The following is an 18593-nucleotide window of genomic DNA, read 5'->3' on the forward strand; positions in this document are numbered from 1 at the left end:
TTAGTGCAACCCAAAAAAATGAGGGGAAATATGTTGTTGAATTCATCGTCTAGAGGTGCAGAGAAATAAACTTTTTACGCTTTTGAATAATGTTTCTCTTGGGTCAACTCCTGATGGGAAAAAGCAGTTAAACTGGACACACACATTACACTGAATATCGCAAAATTGGAAAAGTGATTTCCAGAAGGGTGTGCTCTTCCCCAGTGGCCTGGAAACTGCAGTCAATGCATTACAAACCTTATTTTTTTGCTAATACGAATGCTGATATGCAGTTGAACCGTGTGAGTGATGAAATTAAAGGTTTTGTTGTACATCAGGATGCTCAGCTGAAACAGGTCAAGCTGCTTCAGGAGCAGACTACAATGTTGGAAGTGTAGCCTGCAGGCACTTTGAAAAGAAGCAGAAGATAAGATCGCTACTGACCTTGACAGCATGAATTACAGCAACAGTTGAATAGAGAGTCTGGTCCTACATGTAGATATGCTGCTTAAAAAGATCTCCAGTCTCTAATGTGTACATCGAGCAATCAATGTAACCAACCCACTACATGTAATAAAAATGAGCCACACAAAATATGAGTTCCGAAACTTGTGAACACTCTCTGGTACCATCAACTCTATGCATTCGTATTTCAGAAATCAAAAGACCATTACTAACATAAAGACTGCTATCTGGGTGAAACTTCATCTTGCATCTGTGACTTCATTATTATGAATCCACGTTACCCAACAACAGTAAGTACCATGCCAGATAAACAGGTGATAGATAATAGCCACAAGAAGAAGAGGCGATAGAAAAGCTGCAGGCTTTCAGAAGCTCATAGGATATTCTGTCAAAGTGGTATTTGTAGACTTCTATGTCCTGACTGTTTGTTTTTTCCAATGTACAAGTGAAATGATTCAGGATATATTGTTGATTCTGCAAGATAATGTACATATCTTTAATGTGAACTTTTGTTTTGGCTTAAGACTCATTTACATCTGAAGCCGTGGCAAATGGAAAGCCACACTATCAGGATGAATAGAAAAGTGATACCAAACACTGCGAGCTTTATTTTGAGGCCCTGCAGCCACATCTTTCTTCGCAACTGTCTGCCATGACGCTGAAAGCTATCAGCCTGCTCAGACAGACATTGTGATTATTGAACATAAAGTAGAGTAAGACAAACAAGAAGCGGATATTGCACTATCCCAGTTTCAATTACATGCATGTATCAGGTCAATGACTGATTACCATGCAAAAACAGGCACACAAATATGGAACACATTTATAAGAATTACTTGACCAACCTGAAAGCGAAGGTTCTCAGTTTTGTCAATCAAAAGCTCTATCTTTTCGCCTCGATCCAAAATCTGACAGGAAAATCATTTTTTAGAAGCAGAGCCTGAGATTTGAAGCACAGATAAAACTAGACAACAGCCTCTGCTTTATGTGCATAACTAACACACAGCAGCAGAAACCCGAGTTTCTGTATGTACTAGAAATCACAACAAGGACATCAAACACCTTCATATAGGTATTACAGTGCATGTATCTTAAAATAGAAGCAGAAGAAGGGGGGAAATTGGTGAGAGATGGGAGACTTTCTGTGGCCACCGGGGGCAGGGTGCCTTGGGTGGTTGCAGGTAGGGAAGGCTTAACCATCAACAGTCACTTCAGCTCAGTCTGATGCTAAGATGACAAAAACTTCCATGGCTAATGCCAGGATTGTGTAGTGTGCATTGAGAAGACATCACAGCACTTGACAGTGAGGCATATTAACACCGCTAAACATCCGCAGAAAACAGCAAATTCAGACTCACAAAGGAAGAAATAAGAGAGAACATGCTGAAATATTGATCTGCATAAGTACAACGTATGAACCTCTAAAGCCTGGGTGCACCAACACATCCAAGCGATGAAGGAAAGGTACAATGCACAAGGAAATCTGAGAATCTAGGAGATAGCAGGCTAAGATATAAGAATATATAAAGCCAAAGTGCTATCTATGCTGAGGAATGGACTCTAAGGGGGACAGCTTCGGCAATGGAGGCTGAGTCATCTCTGCTTTGAGGCCCCTGATTGTATCATTTCATCTTTATATTTACAAATTCTTATCAAGCATTCTTCGGATTGTGTTCCTTGTGGTGTTGTACCTCTTGTGTTTCTCTTTTGGTTGCCTACGATTTCTTTAGTTGGTATGAGAGCCAGGTGCTCGTAACTGGACCATTGTCAAAGATGCTGAGAGCATGATGTACTTGTGGCGGATCCCAATGCGCAGCAATAGCAGTCCTGCAGTGATGATGATGACGTGGGCAGCAGTGGAGGAAGCGAAAAACATTCCTCCAAGCAGTAAGATGTCTTAGGAGACCCCGGGCAGTAAAAACGTAGGTACATTGGCTGAGATGGGAACAAAACAAGCAGTAGGTCATGCTGAGATCATGATGACAGCGAGCTGACCACAAACAGATGAAAATGCAGGCTGTGGGAGCAGGAAAAAGCAGCCTGCAAAAGTGGTGGAGAGGTGCCAGCAGCTGGCAAAAGATGGCTAGTGACTGAGCAACTGCACTAGAGGCTAGGAGAACCTCTGGAGTACTGGTCAGAGCAGCAGACTGGCAACGGCAAAATGCAGCCAGCAGCAGTTGGGCAAACCCTCCTGGCAGCTGCCAATGACCTCCTGGACAAGGCAGCAGCACACCTAGGTTGATGCCCGTGGCTGATATAGTAGGGCAACAGTTCCCAGAAGGGGTGTAGGCAGTGACAAGAGGTTGGTGGATGATGGCTGGCTGGTAACACTGATGACTAGAAGAGAGAGGAGTGTCAAATGATCCAGGATAGAAGTGGGATGCCACAATATGCACTTTTACAGAGGATTATTGGGGCTTTTCCTATTCTTTAAAAATAAAACCTAATTTTGGTAATTGATTTTTAATGCTTTTTGGGGCTGTTTTAAGAAGAATAAGATAGGCATTAATGCATGTAAATTAAAGGTTAATGCATGCCTTAATTTTAGTGGCTCAACACATACATAATACAATGAAGCTTCAAACCTTCGTGGCTTAGAGACGGAGGCAAAGATGGGCTAAGACTAGTGTCAAAGCACAAGCAACTCTGAGAGCGTGTCGTACTCGTGACGAATCCGAGAAAATGGTAGCAACAATCCATCAAAGCTGATGATGATGTGGGCAGTAGTGGAGAAAGCAAAAGACAATCCTCTTGCTCAATAGGATGTCCTCGATGACTTTGGACAGCAAACATGATGTACAAGCTGAAAAATGGCCGTCACCAAAGTGAAAGTAAACATTATGATTAAATTAAAATTCATCTAACATTTTTTATAAACTCTAACTCTAGTGCACCCTAGCTCTAAGCATGGAGATCATTGCAATGACAATGAAGGATTTAACACTAGGTATGCAATGGACAAGTCTATGGGCTATGTAGTACAAGGACAGGGCAAAAGAAACACCATTCAAGTTTGCTCCAATGAGTAGCTTACTTACCATTAATCGACCAAGGATTAATTAGCCCTTAAAGCAAATTCGAATTTCAACTAAAGAGCAATTGGTTACTCATTAAAAAAGTTGACCTTGGCTATTTGGGTTATTTGTCTCTCTCATTTGAGCAACAAAAGTTTGAAGACGTCGTTATTCTCTTCTTTGCTGCAAAATTTGCCTTGCACTTTCTATACAATTCTAGAGCGAAAAAAGTGATCTTTTAAAGCAAAAAATTCCTGTTTGTGAGAGGAACAATCTAGGATTCCATGGAAATCATGCAAGGAAGGTTTACGTAGAAGTTTGCTCCATGAATTTGGGCTTAGAGCTGGCTGTGTTTTCTACCCTTTAGATGGGCTTCTAGAAAGTCTTGAGTTGATGTAAACAAGGTTAACAAAGTCCTTGGATGCTTGGAAAGTCCTATGGTTGATTGGTGTAACAAAACTTTTGTATATCAATTGTTACCAAGACATATTGGCTCAATGATTCCAAATTAATTTGATGCTCATGTACTTTGAAAGGCGATTTGTATTATTTTAAATGTTTCAATATATTATTAAATGTTCACCTTTCTATTTAAGGGTGGCCAATGACCAGAACACCTTATAATAACACTTGGATCGTCATTGACGAGATGCCCAAGAGAAATTAAAAGTTTAGTCAAACGGTCAGATTGACCAAAAAGCTCAAGTGACTAACACTTTTACGCTCAGATAATCACATTGTCTGAAGCCTATATAATGAGTGGTTACAGAAAGTAAAACCATATACTCATGATCGAAGGAACAAACTATAAACCAGCAAACATGTATAATGAAACTCTCTAGAAGCTAAATTTAGCAGCTTCTAAACTTTAGGAGGTTACTATTTTTGAAAGTTGCTCAAATGGAAATTTTGTTCACGTCAAAGGCTCTGGAAATTCGCAAGGAACAATTTTGCCTTCAACAGCTATCTCAAATTCTTAACCATTTGAGAGAATTTTATAGTATAAGGTTTGAAAGATTCTTTCTTTAGAAAAGTGACATGTGACATCTAAAAAAGAACATGTGTCATTCTAAAGAGACAAGTGTCCCTACACTTGTCATTTGTAGCTTTTACTTTTCACTTTTGAGCACCCAAGCCTCACACCTATATATTGGAGGTTGCTCTCTCCATTTGAAATAAGCTCTCATGCTAAAATTTTAGCTACACGCTTTGTACTCTCTTATCTATCTCTCATCCAAGAAACACTTTCTACTTAGCTTGATCTAATCCAAAGCACTAAAGAAGAAAATTAACTTGCCACCCGCAGTTTGCAAAAATTAGGGTTTCAAAATCTTAATTTTTAGAATTGTAGCAAATTAGTCCTTTTGTATATGGTTCAAGCATGTAGTACCCATGGTTTTGTTTCAATTCGTGAAAAGAAGGAGGGGCTAGTTCCCCTCTCAACACAGTGTCTACTTCTCTCTCTCTCTCTCTCTCTCTCTCTCTCTCTCTCTCTCTCTCTCTCTCTCTCTCTCTCTCTCTCTCAATCAATTTTCATGGTGATAATTGATCAAGTTGGTTAAGTTCAAAGTATTATCATTCTCACATTCTTCTCCGCACTTATATTGGAGTTGATCAACAAGGATACAAGGTCCTTAAGCATCTATCCAGAAAAGATTTACTTGAATATTTTCTATCTCCTCAATTAGTAACCTTTCTTCTCATCAAATTTTATATTTTAAAAAAATTAGTAATGAGAGTGGTGTATGGTTTTCAATGCAAAATGATATTCATCAATGCTCCTAGGATAACTCTTACCACTATTACCAATCATGTGTGTCTGGCTCAATCATCTCTTGCCTATGAACCTCAATCTAAGTCCATATTTTTTTACGAAGAAGACAGCTTTGTTTAGAGCATGCATTTTTTCACCAAATGGTTTTACGTGTGTTCACACTGGTTGGTTAGTTTCCAACTTGTGCATTTCATTTTCAATGGTTTGGCTTGCATTCATACTAGCCAATACGAGGAGATCAGCATTTTTTTATGGCAACTATGTTAGAACTTTGGTCACCTCGAAGACAAGTATAGGCATATACAAGGCAGATTAGGACAGCTTGTGCACAAAGAGCAAGTCGAACAACAATTTTGTACAATCACCAAGTCTAGACCAGCGATTTGGACATGTTGAGAGCTAGCGAAAGCAGAGAGAGGACATGCACAATAATCGATGTGCTCAATAGTGTTGAACAGTGAGAGAGTGAGAGAGTCGACGAATAGATGTATACCAGTGTGGTACACACAAAGAATAAAAGAATGTATTTATACTTAGGGTACGGTACACTTATACCCGCTAGGGTGAGTTCACGTGTGTGAAGTAATATATACATGGAAGATACACGGGAGAGCATAAAGGGCCTTTACACCCAACAACCTCCCACTTAAAGGTCCTAAGCGAACCTTTAACCAGCTCCCACAAGTCTTATACAATGCTCATGTTGAGCTTTTGCAAGACTTTTAGAGAGAATATCTACAGGGTTATCCTATGATTTGATCTTAGTCGGGGTGACTAGACCATTATCCAAAACCTGTCTAATAAAATGATACCAAACATCAATATGTTTGGTATATGCATGAAACATGGCATTCTTAGCCAAGCATACAGTAGTCTGGCTATCACATCCAAGTACAGGTGTTTTGGTGGGCAGCCAAAAAATCCTTGACCAAACGACAAAGCCAAACTGCTTCTTTTGAAGCTTCACTGGCTGAAATATATTCAACCTCAATGGTAGAGAGTGCTACTATTTTTTGCAATCTAGAACACCAAGAAACCGCCCCACCAGTCAAGGTAAAGATGTACCCGCTAGTAGACTTGTGAGTATCCAAGTCACCTACCATATCTACATCACAATACCCCTACAAATTTAACGTATCCTTGCCATAGCAAATACATTTTCTTTGTGTGCCCTTAAGGTATCATAAGATACATTCACTGCTTCCCAATGTGCTTTGCCAGGATTTGACATAAACTTACAACTCCCACTGCATAAGCAATGTCAAGTCTAGTAGCAACCATAGCATACATGAGTGAACCACAAGCTAAAGCATAAGGAACACCCTTCATAGAGCTAGTTGCCTTATCATCTTTTGGGCAATCTGCCTTGCTAAGCTTAAGATAAGGTGGAAAAGCTATACCAAGAGGCTTAGTATCAGCTATAGAAAATCAATCAAGTACTTTGCTAATGTACTTTTCTTGTGAGAGAAACAAGAGCTGCTGCATGCATGCCCAAAATATGTTCAGTTGCACCCAAATCCTTCATGGAAAAGGATGAATTCAGCTATCTTTTCAATGCATTAATCTGGCTTTTATGCTTACTAGCAATAAGCATATCATTCACATAAAGTACAAGTATAATAAGCCTTCTTAATCTATAAGCAATGATTTGCACTACTCCTTTTAAATCTATGTGAAAGTATGAAGGCATCAAACTTTTTATACCATTGTCTAGGAGCCTGTTTCAAACCATATAAGCTTCTCTTAAGCTTACATACCAAATGCTCCTTTCCTTATATAACAAAACCTTCGGGTTATTTCATATACAACTCTTCTTCCAGATCACCATGCAGGAATACAGTTCTAACATCCATCTAATCAAGTTCAAGATCCATAGATGAGTGGTCATTTTTACAACAAGAGAAAACACTTCTTGAAAATCAATGCCCTCATTTTGTGTATAGCCCTTAGCCACAAGTCTCGCTTTGTATTTGGGTTTACCATCCACACATTTGATTTTATATACCCATTTGTTAAGAATGGCTTTCCTATCCTTGGGCAATGTAACCAAATTCACAAAACTTATTGAATTCTTTAGATACATACTCTCCCCCATTATCTGTTCTTATGCATTTTAACTTTAAGCCCTTTTGAGTACTAACCAATGCATAAAACTTTTTAAAAGCATCCAATGCCTCACTTTTCTGCTTAAGCAAGTAAACCCATAGCTTCCTAGAATGGTCATCAATAAAAGACACAAAATAACGAAAATCACTATGAGTTTTTATTGGCATGATGCATACATCAAATGACTAAATCCAAAATACATGCCTTCCTACAAGCTCCATGAAAGTATGGACTCTTTACATGTTTACCAAGAACACAATCATCACAAAAGTCAAGCTTTGAGTTTTTCACATCAACTCTTCCAAGTGAAAAAAGTGCCTGCAAACCCTTTTGGCTCATGTGTCCAAGACGCTTGTGCCATAACTCCATGTGTAACTGTACTTCAGCAACTACAACAAACTTTCCAAGAAGAGCCTTGCAGTAGAGATAATATAGAGTCTCCTTTTTACCACCTCTAATGACTAGCATAGACCCTTGCTATATTTTCCACATTCCACCACCAAAAGTAGTAAAGTAACCTTTGTTGTCTAGCTGCCTAACAGAAAGCAACATTTTCTTAATGCCAGGTGCATAACTAACATCATGAAGAATCAATTCCTGACCATTTTCTAAAGCCAGGTGTATGGTGCCCATTCCTTCAATATCACATATATGGTGTTGCCAAGATAGACTTTTCCAAGATTACCTTCTGTATAAGAAGAAAAATACTCCAAAGATGGAGTTACATGAAATGAAGCACCACTGTCAACAATCCACGATTGTGACAAACCATCATGAGCTAACAACAAAGCATCTATCACATCCCTTTTAGTAATATACATGTCCTCCATTGTCATAGCAAGTGGATCTGAAAATGCAACTAGCAAATCAACGTCTTTATCCTCTTTTATTTTCTCAATAACAACACTAGATACCACATTTTCTTTTTCTACCTCTTTAGGGGTAGAGATGTCATCCTTGTCATTCTTTTTGCCTTTTACATTACCCTACTTCTTGCGTTCTTGTTTCCTTTTAAAGTACCTACAATCGGGCTTTTTATGCTCTTTGCGACCACATTGATAACAAATTACATCTTGCTGTTTTTCCTTGCTTTTGGTGTGATTTATGTTTTTATTTGCAACATTAGATCTTTTTTCAATTCTTCCTCTTATATTGTAGGTTGATCCACTGTTTTCCCACTTGCCTTGCGTCTAATCTCTTCATTAAGAATAGAACCACGCACACCATCAAATGTCAAGTCGAGTTTATTGATCAATGACACAACCAATGCTTCCCATGAGTCGGACAAGGTCATGAGCAAGAAGATAGCCCTCAATTTAGGATCAAAAGCTGGCAAACTTGCATCCTGTAATAACTGACTCAAAATACCAATGAAAACATTCAAATACTTTGAGGTAGGCTTCGACTCATCAAGCTTCAAGTTGACCAACTTCCGCATGAGATATACCTGATTGACAGGAGTTGTATTCTCATAAGTAAACTTGAGTTTCTCCCAAACTACATAGGCAGTATCAAGCCCCTTTATATCAACCAAGATATTATCTGTGACAACCATCTTAATGTAAGTAATGGCCTTTTTATTCATTTTAGCCCAATCCTCATCTAACAAAGCAACAAGCTTATGTTCTGCTAAAGCATCACCACAATCCTTTAGAAAGAGTATACCCTGCATACGATCTTTCCAAAGATCAAAACCATTGCCATCAAATTTACGAATCTCAAAGAGATTCTTTGTGTCAAATGTAGATGCGGTGTCAACAATCTTCAATAATACACAACTATAATAAAGAGCTGAGTACTTTCAGCCAATAGCAAGGTTGATGATTGTAACAGCAAGCACACACTCTTGTACTTCCAAGGTGTCCAAGAAGCATATGTTGAGCTGCAATTTCAGTCTCAAGTACTGATTACAACATATGCATGAATCAAAACTGATACATTTGCACTTTAGACACCTCCCACTTCAGTAATACATCACCAAAATACCCAAAAGCAATGACCCAAATGTTGTATTTACCACTGTTTCACTGCATAGTGAGTATTCAGCAATACATGTACCAAGAGAAGCTGCCCTTTTTAAACATTTGAAGCATCCAAAGCTCAAAAGACTCCCACTCAGCAGTGAATTTGCTGCAAATTTCACTGTCCAATATTAAATCGACTCAAAATATATCACCAATGTGAAAAGCCCTAAAATTTTTGCAATGAATTTGCTCCAATTGCATCAATACATTTTCCCGAGTATCAAGTACGGGCAAATATTGCAGAAATTTCAGGAATTCTGCAAAAGCCCCAAATTTCGGGGTCCAAGAGTGCACAAATTTCCAAGGAATTGGCGACCAAGCAAAAAATTTCACTTGCATCTGAAAATCCCCAAAAATTTTGAGACCCATGCACTCAATGTCTGCAATTTATGAATCAGAAATCACTGAAACATGTGTCTGGCACCAAATCCGGGAAAAGCCCCAAATTTCGAGAAACAGATTTGCACAGATTTGTATTTTGTGCATGTACGCGTAAACACCCAGTAGAGAAGGGAAAGGAAACTAAAAATTTCAGATTTTAAAGAGAAAAAAAAAGAGCATAAACTATCTGTTCCGACTGCCGCCTAGCCCCGTTGGCCTATTACACGTTTCCCATCTGATTTCGTGCAAATCCCATCGCGCGCTAGTCCTATCGAGCAATCCGTCTCACTCCTTGCAGCCCGCCTATCTATTACACCTGCAGCAAGTGTTATCAATGTTGTTGCTATCGCACTCTACTCAATAGTACTATTGTCTCTGCTACCTAACGTGACAACTCTGCTACCTGGCGTGATGATTGTTTCTGAGCACAGTAGTGCTTGTGCACCGACTGTGACTATTGACTATAGCACACGACTATTGTCTATCACTGTCGGTGTTGCAGCCGCTTGCATGAACCATGCTCTAATACCAATTTGTTGAGAAGTAGCGGAAGTAGAGAAAGGGCAGGCACATTAATCGAGGTGCTCAATAGTGCTGAACAGTGAGAGAGTGAGTGAGTCAACGGATAGATGCGTACCAGTGTGATACACAAAGAATAAAATAATGTATTTATACTTAGGGTACGATACACTTACACCCGCTAGGGTGAGTTCACATGTGTGAAGTAATATATACACAGGAAAGTGAAAAGGGCCTTTACACCTAATAGGGTAGGCACATCAAGGCAAGTAGATCATCAGGTACATTTGCCACAAGGCAAGCAGCATTTTCCGCAACAGTTTTATTATTATTTTATTATTTTTTGCAATGGGCCAGTTTTAACTGCCTGATCTAATCAGATTATTGTAATATTTCCAGCCTATTTAGGTTAGCCTACCCCCCAATCACAATTACTTCAATTTGTATGCAGGTTAAGAGAGATCTCCAGGCTGGTTATACTCATACAACCCTTGTATATATGATATAGCTGCGGCATTGAAAGGCTGATTGATCATGGGCAGAACTGAAGAGCAGGTTTTAGCAAGACCAAGGTTGTGTTTTCAACATTCGAGGGTGAGCAAGAGAGCTGCACATCGACACAAGGCTGAAGTAAGTGCATATGCATAAGAAAGGAAGTTAATTTGTTGTTTTGTGCAAGATCTACTGTTCAAGGAGGAGGAACGGCTGTATTTTCAGCCTTTCACAACAGATTTCAGATTTTAATAGTGGTTAAAGCAGATTTGAGACAAGCGGAGGAAGCCCTAGCCACCTACCTTTCAAAGTGAAAGGGGGCTACCCATTTTTTGTGCAGGTTATTTAGGTGACCATTTCTTCCAAAATCGCATGGAGTTTTAGGCTATCATGGACCGAAAGGTCCCAATGCTACCGGTTCTTCCACAAGATCAAAATCTAGATGGAGAGAACTACCGCATTTGATGGGTGATGATGCTTGCTATCTTCAAGTCTTATGATTTGGCAGAGCTTGTGACCGATGTAATTGACCATCTAGCCACCAATGATCCTTCCAAACTTTCTTTGACAAAGAAAGCAGTGTTGGCGAAAATACAAGTCCGTTGGGACAAGCTGAATGCCTGCATTCACTCGTTCTTATTTCTCGCATACACACCAACCATGCAGCATGATTGCTCACATTGAGCATCTAATCAATGCTCGTGAGATATGGCTGGAGTTAGATCAGCTCTATAATAGAATGACTATCATGAAGAGGATCTCTTTGGAGATGCAAATGCATACTTTGAACCCAAGCAAGTACGAGCATTTGAACAAGCTTCAACAATTACATATGCAAGTTCAAAATGCAAGCACAATGATTACCTCCAAAGACATGGCAATTAATTTGTAGTCATAGATGTCCCCTCGATTCAATGCATTCTATTCTACCTTGATTGCTTCAAGATGGATTGAGACCCTTAAGTGGGAGAAGATGGTTCCTATGATCTTAGACCAAGAGAAGAAATTAAAGGGTACAAATTATTAAAAATCTGAGGCTCTTACAAGTCCAACTTCCCAAAAGAAGGGGAACAAAAGCAAAAGAAGGATGACAAGAACAAGAAGGATAAGTCCACTTACCACATCCGTGGTAAGCCACGTGACTAGAAGAAAGATTACCTTGATAAGGATAAAAAGGACACCAAGGAGGAGGAGGAGGAGAAAACTACAAAAGACTCAAGAATGATGGCGGCTCCTTCATCAGTCACCTTTCTACATCTAGAGGTGATTGAGCCTTCTACATAGGAGTTGCCCGATGCAATGTTCATGGCTCCACAATCTCGAGAGTGGTTTGTGGATGGTAGCACTTTCCACTACATAACCCCTTCTCAAAATGGTATTGCCTGTATGCATTTGATGCATAGGCACATTCTAATCGATGAAAATCCTCCAATTCCGATACAAGGCGAAGGTAATATGCAACTTATTTCAAATGAGCATGGTGGCAAACACGGTTCAAAGGTTCTTTATGTTCCAAGCTTGGGCTATCATCTACTTTCATTGAGAAAGATTTGTGGACTTGGCCTCACAGTTGAGTTCGATAAGGGTTCCTTCCACTTCTTGATGGAAAGACTAAATAGGTACTTTGCTAGCCACATGAGGAGAATGGTGTCCACGAGATGCGGAGCTCTTCAACCCTTTTTTTCCTCTTCTTCTCTGTTCACAGTCTCAAACCGAGTTGTGGCATACTCGGTTTGGCCACCTCAACTACAAGTACCTTCGGAAGGTAGCTTGTGCATTATTGCCAGATGTTGGAGTGAGCCATCCGACGTGTGCATCTTGCATCCAAGGCAAACAACATAGAGATGCAAGTCCTAGCAAGACTTCAAGGCAAGCAAAGGAGCCCTTGGATCTTGTTTCTATAGATTTGTGTGGACCTATGCAAACACAGTCCCTTAAGAGGAGTCTTTACTTTGTGTTGATTGTGGATATGCAGTGTTTGTGCTTTGTGTAGACATCTCATTCTCACAAGTGACCATGCCTAGATGGTCGTGCAAACTAAAGAAGCACTCCATGCGAAGTTTGAGATAACAAATATGAAGTTTCTTCACTTCTTCATAGGTCATGAGATATGGCAAATTGAGAGGAAGATCTCTCTCCCACAGCAACAGTATGTATAAGAGCTCTTGGCCGCCTTTGAGACGTAGGAGTATTGAATCGTTACTACTCCCATGGATCCAAATTGGAAGGCTACAACTCATATGGGATTCACCAAGAGTAGATGCTTCCCACTATAGATAGTTAATTGGATCATTGATTTGTGCTTTCCAATTGGTTTGCTTGCAACTTTTATAAGTGATGTTGATCACAGACAATAAATGACAAGCTATTGTTTCCTTCTAGGTATGGGTGTGATTTCTTGGAGCAACAAGAAGTAGCCTACACTTGACCTTTCGTCTAGAAAGGCCGAGTACTGAGGAAACACACAATGTACAGCCATGACAGAAACACAAGGACTCAAACAATGATGTGCAAAACTCATACCCTAAATGCAAAATACAAAACGCAAAATGCAAAAACACAAACATAGATAGAGAGATAAGGGAACTCTAAAGTGAATGAATCAATCGAGTAAATGAATGTAAGTGTACAAAATGGTCAAGGGCAAAGCAATGAGTGCCAAAGAGTGACATGGCGTCCACCGAAGATGGATGCCAAGTGCTATAACCACTCATCAAAGATGAGGAAGTGCTAAATAATCAAGGGCAGCAGACTGGTCACCAAAACATAACAATTGAAGGCTGAAATTTGGTAAACGCAACAATGTACTACCAAAGAATGCTGAAAATTAATCACCTGAGGCAAAGAACCACCAAGACAACAAGAGAGGTGTGTGTTAATGTAGGCAACCTACTGCACAAAAATGCAAATACTGCAATTGTTGCTTGGTGAGAGAGACGGCAGCAGCCTACCACCTGGCACCATGTACTGAAAATGTAGGTTGATCAAGTGCAATGATGACAAAGCAAATGGGGACCTTCAAACACCAAAGCAATAGCTAGAAATAAGCCGCCTAGGACTAGATGGTGATGAGCTACAATCAGTAGGTGACTCCTTTTCATCCATGACAACATCATCTTCTTGAATACAAAACTGATCTTCTTGATCGCCAAACTTATCAATCTTTTTAATGATAACTTCATTACTTCTTCCTTCAGTAGCAAAACTGATTGGAGATTGATTATGACAGTTTGTAAGAGACCAAAATATGAAAAATGCCTTCAATCAAGCTATCCATGCAAGATATATGATACTCCACCCTCCCATTGGTAAGCTTCTTTCTTGGGGTTGGAACACTCCAGGATACTTAGCTGCTTTGGCTCTTGTCCTCCTCACTCCCTCCGCCTCAATCTTTAGCAAAACCACAAGTAAAGGATAGCAATCATCATCTTCACTTGAAATTAAATCCAAATTTGAGACCAAAACATCTTCATATTTCTCCTTCATCATCTCAACTACTCTAAGCAACTTCCGAACAGACTTCAAACTCAAGCAAGATTTAACTTTATGGCCTTCATGGTCAACATGCCACTCATAAGTATCATCAAGTACATTCTCAAAATAACTCTACTTTTCCCATGCTTTATCCATCTTTGAACATGCACCTTTCTTTATTATTGAAGAAAGCTTTTTGCAAATACCATTGAACTGCATACATAAATCAACCATGCAAAAATACTTGCAAGATTTTTCTCTTTTACAAGACTCATAAATATATAGACACCTTCTTGAGGTATATCCATGCTCAAAGCAAACTTTGTATCTCTTTTGCTTCTTTTTTTATTTACCCATAATGAAACATGCCTACAATTTGCAAATGACCTACTTTTCTTTAAGTCAACCTCCTAACTTTTAAGATGATGAAGTAGTCGGTTTTCAACTTGTGATATTCAAGTTATTCCTATAATTTCCGTAGTTCAAGATACCTAAATTACTCTTTTCCAAGTATTGTCTAAAAACTCCTTTATTGATCAGATTTCTCTGTCTTATCAAGCTATCTCTAATAGACCTTTAACAATTCAAGTTACTCCTACCATTTCTATAGCTATTAACACTTTTGCACTTCACGTTATACCTAAAACTATTGCAATTCAAGTTATTCCTCTCATCTCTGCAAATCCTTGACACTTTTGCACTTTAAATTATTTCCTCAAGATTGATTTTCGTAAAGTAAAATCATCCTCTCCTTATTGTTTATCTCACCTTTTTCTATATCTTCCTATTCATCATCTTAGCCCAAGAAGTATTTTCTACCAATCCATTTCTCATTATTACATTTTCTTGAAGTTGCTTTTGATCTCCCTTTTTGTTGATAGCACTTGTCTGGCAAGTCTTCTTCCTATTCTTTTCCACCATCTCCTAAACATCTGAATTACATAAAACTACTTAAATGACACGAATCTACATAAATTACAAGAAACTACTTGAGTTGCAGAAATCCACATGAGCTGCAAGAATCTACCTGAATGTATGTCTACCCCGAAACTGCTTGAATCTCTATGTGCTCTAAAATAGCCTGAATGCAAAACATTTTAAAGAAGGAATAACCTAATACCCTCCTTTATAGAAATGAATCATAATGTCTTTCTAGAAAAAGATCGCCTTTCTCTCATTATCTCCAATTTCCTCGCCCTCTTTTGCTGCTCTTGTATCTTCTTCTACTAACATTGCAATTTTGAAGAAGAAACTTGAAGACTTGAAATTAGGGCTACATCTTGAAACTCCCAAAATGAACCCTTGAAACTACTAGCAATCACAGATGTGAGATTTCAACTTAAACCAAATTGCTTTGAACCCACAACATTAAGAATGCTTGAATAGATTGAGATCTTCAAGCTATCAGCTAAACCATTGCAACACTATGTTGTTTCCATTGCATGAATCTTGAAATTAGAGCATCAGAATAGAACTTATAGCAAAAACTTCAAGAAGGAAAATGCAACTTGAATGATTTGCCTTATAGACACGACTAAAATCTTTTTTTGAATAGATCTGAATTGTCTACTGCATCGGATCTTAAAATATTACAATATTGTGCTTTCACATGCTACTCCTACAAATTTCTTTCTTCCAACCCTAACATACTGCAATCTACATTCTTCCTTAATGAAAAAATGATAGAAAATGGCATTCAATTTTTTGAAAACCCAAGACAAGATTTCAGGTCATATCATAGATAGCCAAGAACAACCATTACCTTGAATATTAGGGATCACATATTTCTTGAATTAAGAAACCATGGTAAATGGCATCAGATTTTCAAGAGGCAAAGACAAACATTTAGGTTATGACCTCTATAATCCTAGTAGAGCACTATCCTAAAGGATTTCAACTATACATCAAAGATAGATCCGAAAAGATGCATACAAGGATAGAAGCTTATATCTATGTATGTGAGTGCTAGCTCCTAATGAAGACCAACTGCATAACTTCTGTTATGTCATAACAATCTTAGCCATGCCAATTAAGGTTCTTCCTGATTTGGCTATCAGGCTAGCTGGACTTTTGACTGTGATTGACCACAATTGGAGATTTTTCGAAAGATAAACTAGTGGAAATCGCTCTAAACAATAAAAACAATCAGACATTGAGTTAACAAACAACCATGCCCTGATCTTGACATCACATATGCACAGCTGAAGCCTACTAGAATCAAACCATACCTTCTCAATATTATCAATCATGACACCCTTCACATCTGAAACCTGTGCCTTGATCTTTGCAATCCTGTTCATTTCTTCTGGATGTTCTATGCAATATTGCATGTGCTCCTTGAGTTTTGGCCTGTACAAAATAGACAGGAAAACATAAATGGAATAAGAAATGCTCGTACTTTCAAGCACAGAACAGGTCAACATTTGCATTCATCAAGTAACTCACCCAAATTCTTTATCGAGGCTGTAGGCAATGCTGAAAGTGTCATCATCTCCATAATCCAAGTCGAGACTGTAAGAAGCCTTTGGTCTCTCTCCTCCATATCGTTGTTTAAAATCTTCTTTTACCCGTTCTAAAAAAGCAAATGGTGCTTGCCTTCCAAAAGCTTCATTGGCAACAGCTAAGTATACTGCAAAATAATTCAATCTAACATCAAGTCCGAGAAGCAGACTTTCTGAATGCCTTGGTTTTTCTTCTCTACTTTTAGTCATTATCCACTGTCTATTCTGGTTATCATTAAATGAGAAAACTAAGACTACAAGATCTCCATGCAAAAACAGGCATTCATGAAATTATCGCATCACATCCAATGTTTCACCAATCTACATGTGTGTTCATAGAATGAAAAAACAGGCGGCCAGTGTCCAGATTGTGCCTATGGTGTTAAGCAACCATTTCTGTCAGAGGGGGATGGGTTAAAAGAATTGAAAGCGGGACAATTTCACCTCAATGATAGACATGTGCATCCATATGCAGACAAAACTACTCGGGCGTGCAATCCTGAACGGCAACTTGGATGCATGCCAAAGTGTAACAGAAGCGTCACAGAAACAGGCATCGATCAGAGAAAGGAACGTTGAATCAACACTTACTGAATCCATCTTCATCGATGAGGAAATTGAAGGTGTGGCCATCACAAGCATAGGTAAGCTTGGACCTATTAGCAGGCAGTTTCTGCAGGCATTGGACAGCGATGGTGTTGAAGTTGCCCGAGAACGCAGTGTGCTCAGCCAAAACGACAGATCCCTTGGCAACAAAGCTGTATATGAGAGAGTTCGTACCCATTCTCTCTCCCTCTCTCGCTCGCTCGCTTGCTCGCTCTCTGTGAGGGTATAGGCTACGGTGTTGTGCGTGATACAAAAAATTTGTCGCATTTGCTCTTCGATTGCTTGACAAAGGCCTCTGGTTATTACGACTTTGTACATCCGAAAATAGATTATACTCCCAAAATTTTGGAGAAATTTTTCAATCAAATAACATGTATTTGTCCTTTTATAACTACAATGTTTGCACATTTTTAAGTTTTAAACCTTGTTTTTCAAATTTTAATAGTTTTTTTAAAGTGTTGTAAGTTATTTTATATTAAACATTTGTTCTTTGTGAATACTAAATGCTCTTGGCTCGTGCTCAAGGGCGCCAGTGTGGTGAGGTTGTCAAGGACATTGCAAGGTCATAGGTCTAGCTGGCATTAGATCCCATAAACCTCACAGATCAACAATCACCACCATTGGAATATGTCCCTCGATTGTGCTGATCGATAGGGCATAGATCGTGTGATCCCTAATTTGGCAATCCTGCCACCATAAATTAGGGGTAACCCTTGGTGATAAGGCAAAGGGTAGCTTCATGACAACATTGGTATGTTAATACCGATGCAAATGTGTTCTACTTGTAAGTTTGTTGGTGTTATTTGTCATCCCTTGTGTGTTTTGCCCCTTCAAAGTTGCAACCACATCATCGTAGCTGGAAATTGGGGCCAATTTCGTCTAATTTAGCTCTTCAACATTATTGTCACAAGTACATGCAATTGGTTTCTGCTTTATCTGCAAAATAGATTCATACAATTGGTTTGGGGTTTGTCAATCATTATGACATCCTTTCAATGATATGGTTTTATCAATTTCTCTCTCCCCGCATTTGCATGTCAATTGGATTGCATGCATTCTGAAATTGCAATGTATGCTCTTGTGTACGACAGGTACTAATGTGCATGCTATTAACATTTTCTCTCCCTCCAATTACGTGTTTCTACAAAATAGTATCGTTTACTAAATTTCTTTGCTCAACGTGTTATGATCGATGACTATGATTCGTTGGTTCTATTGTTCTACATCTTCTGGTTATTTCTTGTTGTTTTGTTTTGAT

At 38.9% G+C, this 18593-nt stretch overlaps 1 protein-coding gene across 1 annotated transcript; it reads right to left on the reverse strand.

Annotated features, from left to right (window-relative positions):
* Positions 1-618: 618 nt before the first annotated feature.
* On the reverse strand, positions 619-17637 carry VAMP727 (vesicle-associated membrane protein 727). Its single transcript, XM_087668830.1, has 5 exons — positions 17321-17637; positions 16674-16857; positions 16457-16577; positions 1290-1352; positions 619-1117 (listed from the first exon to the last, which is right to left on the reverse strand). The coding sequence occupies exons 1-5, from the start codon at positions 17511-17513 to the stop codon at positions 971-973; spliced, it is 708 nt and encodes a 235-aa protein (XP_087524956.1). The 5' UTR covers positions 17514-17637; the 3' UTR covers positions 619-970.
* Positions 17638-18593: the final 956 nt, after the last annotated feature.

Source organism: Lygodium microphyllum, chromosome 27 (assembly GCF_053477565.2).
Source record: "Lygodium microphyllum isolate KBCC chromosome 27, Lygodium_microphyllum_v1.1.10, whole genome shotgun sequence".
In the NCBI taxonomy this organism is placed as follows: Eukaryota; Viridiplantae; Streptophyta; class Polypodiopsida; order Schizaeales; family Lygodiaceae; genus Lygodium; species Lygodium microphyllum.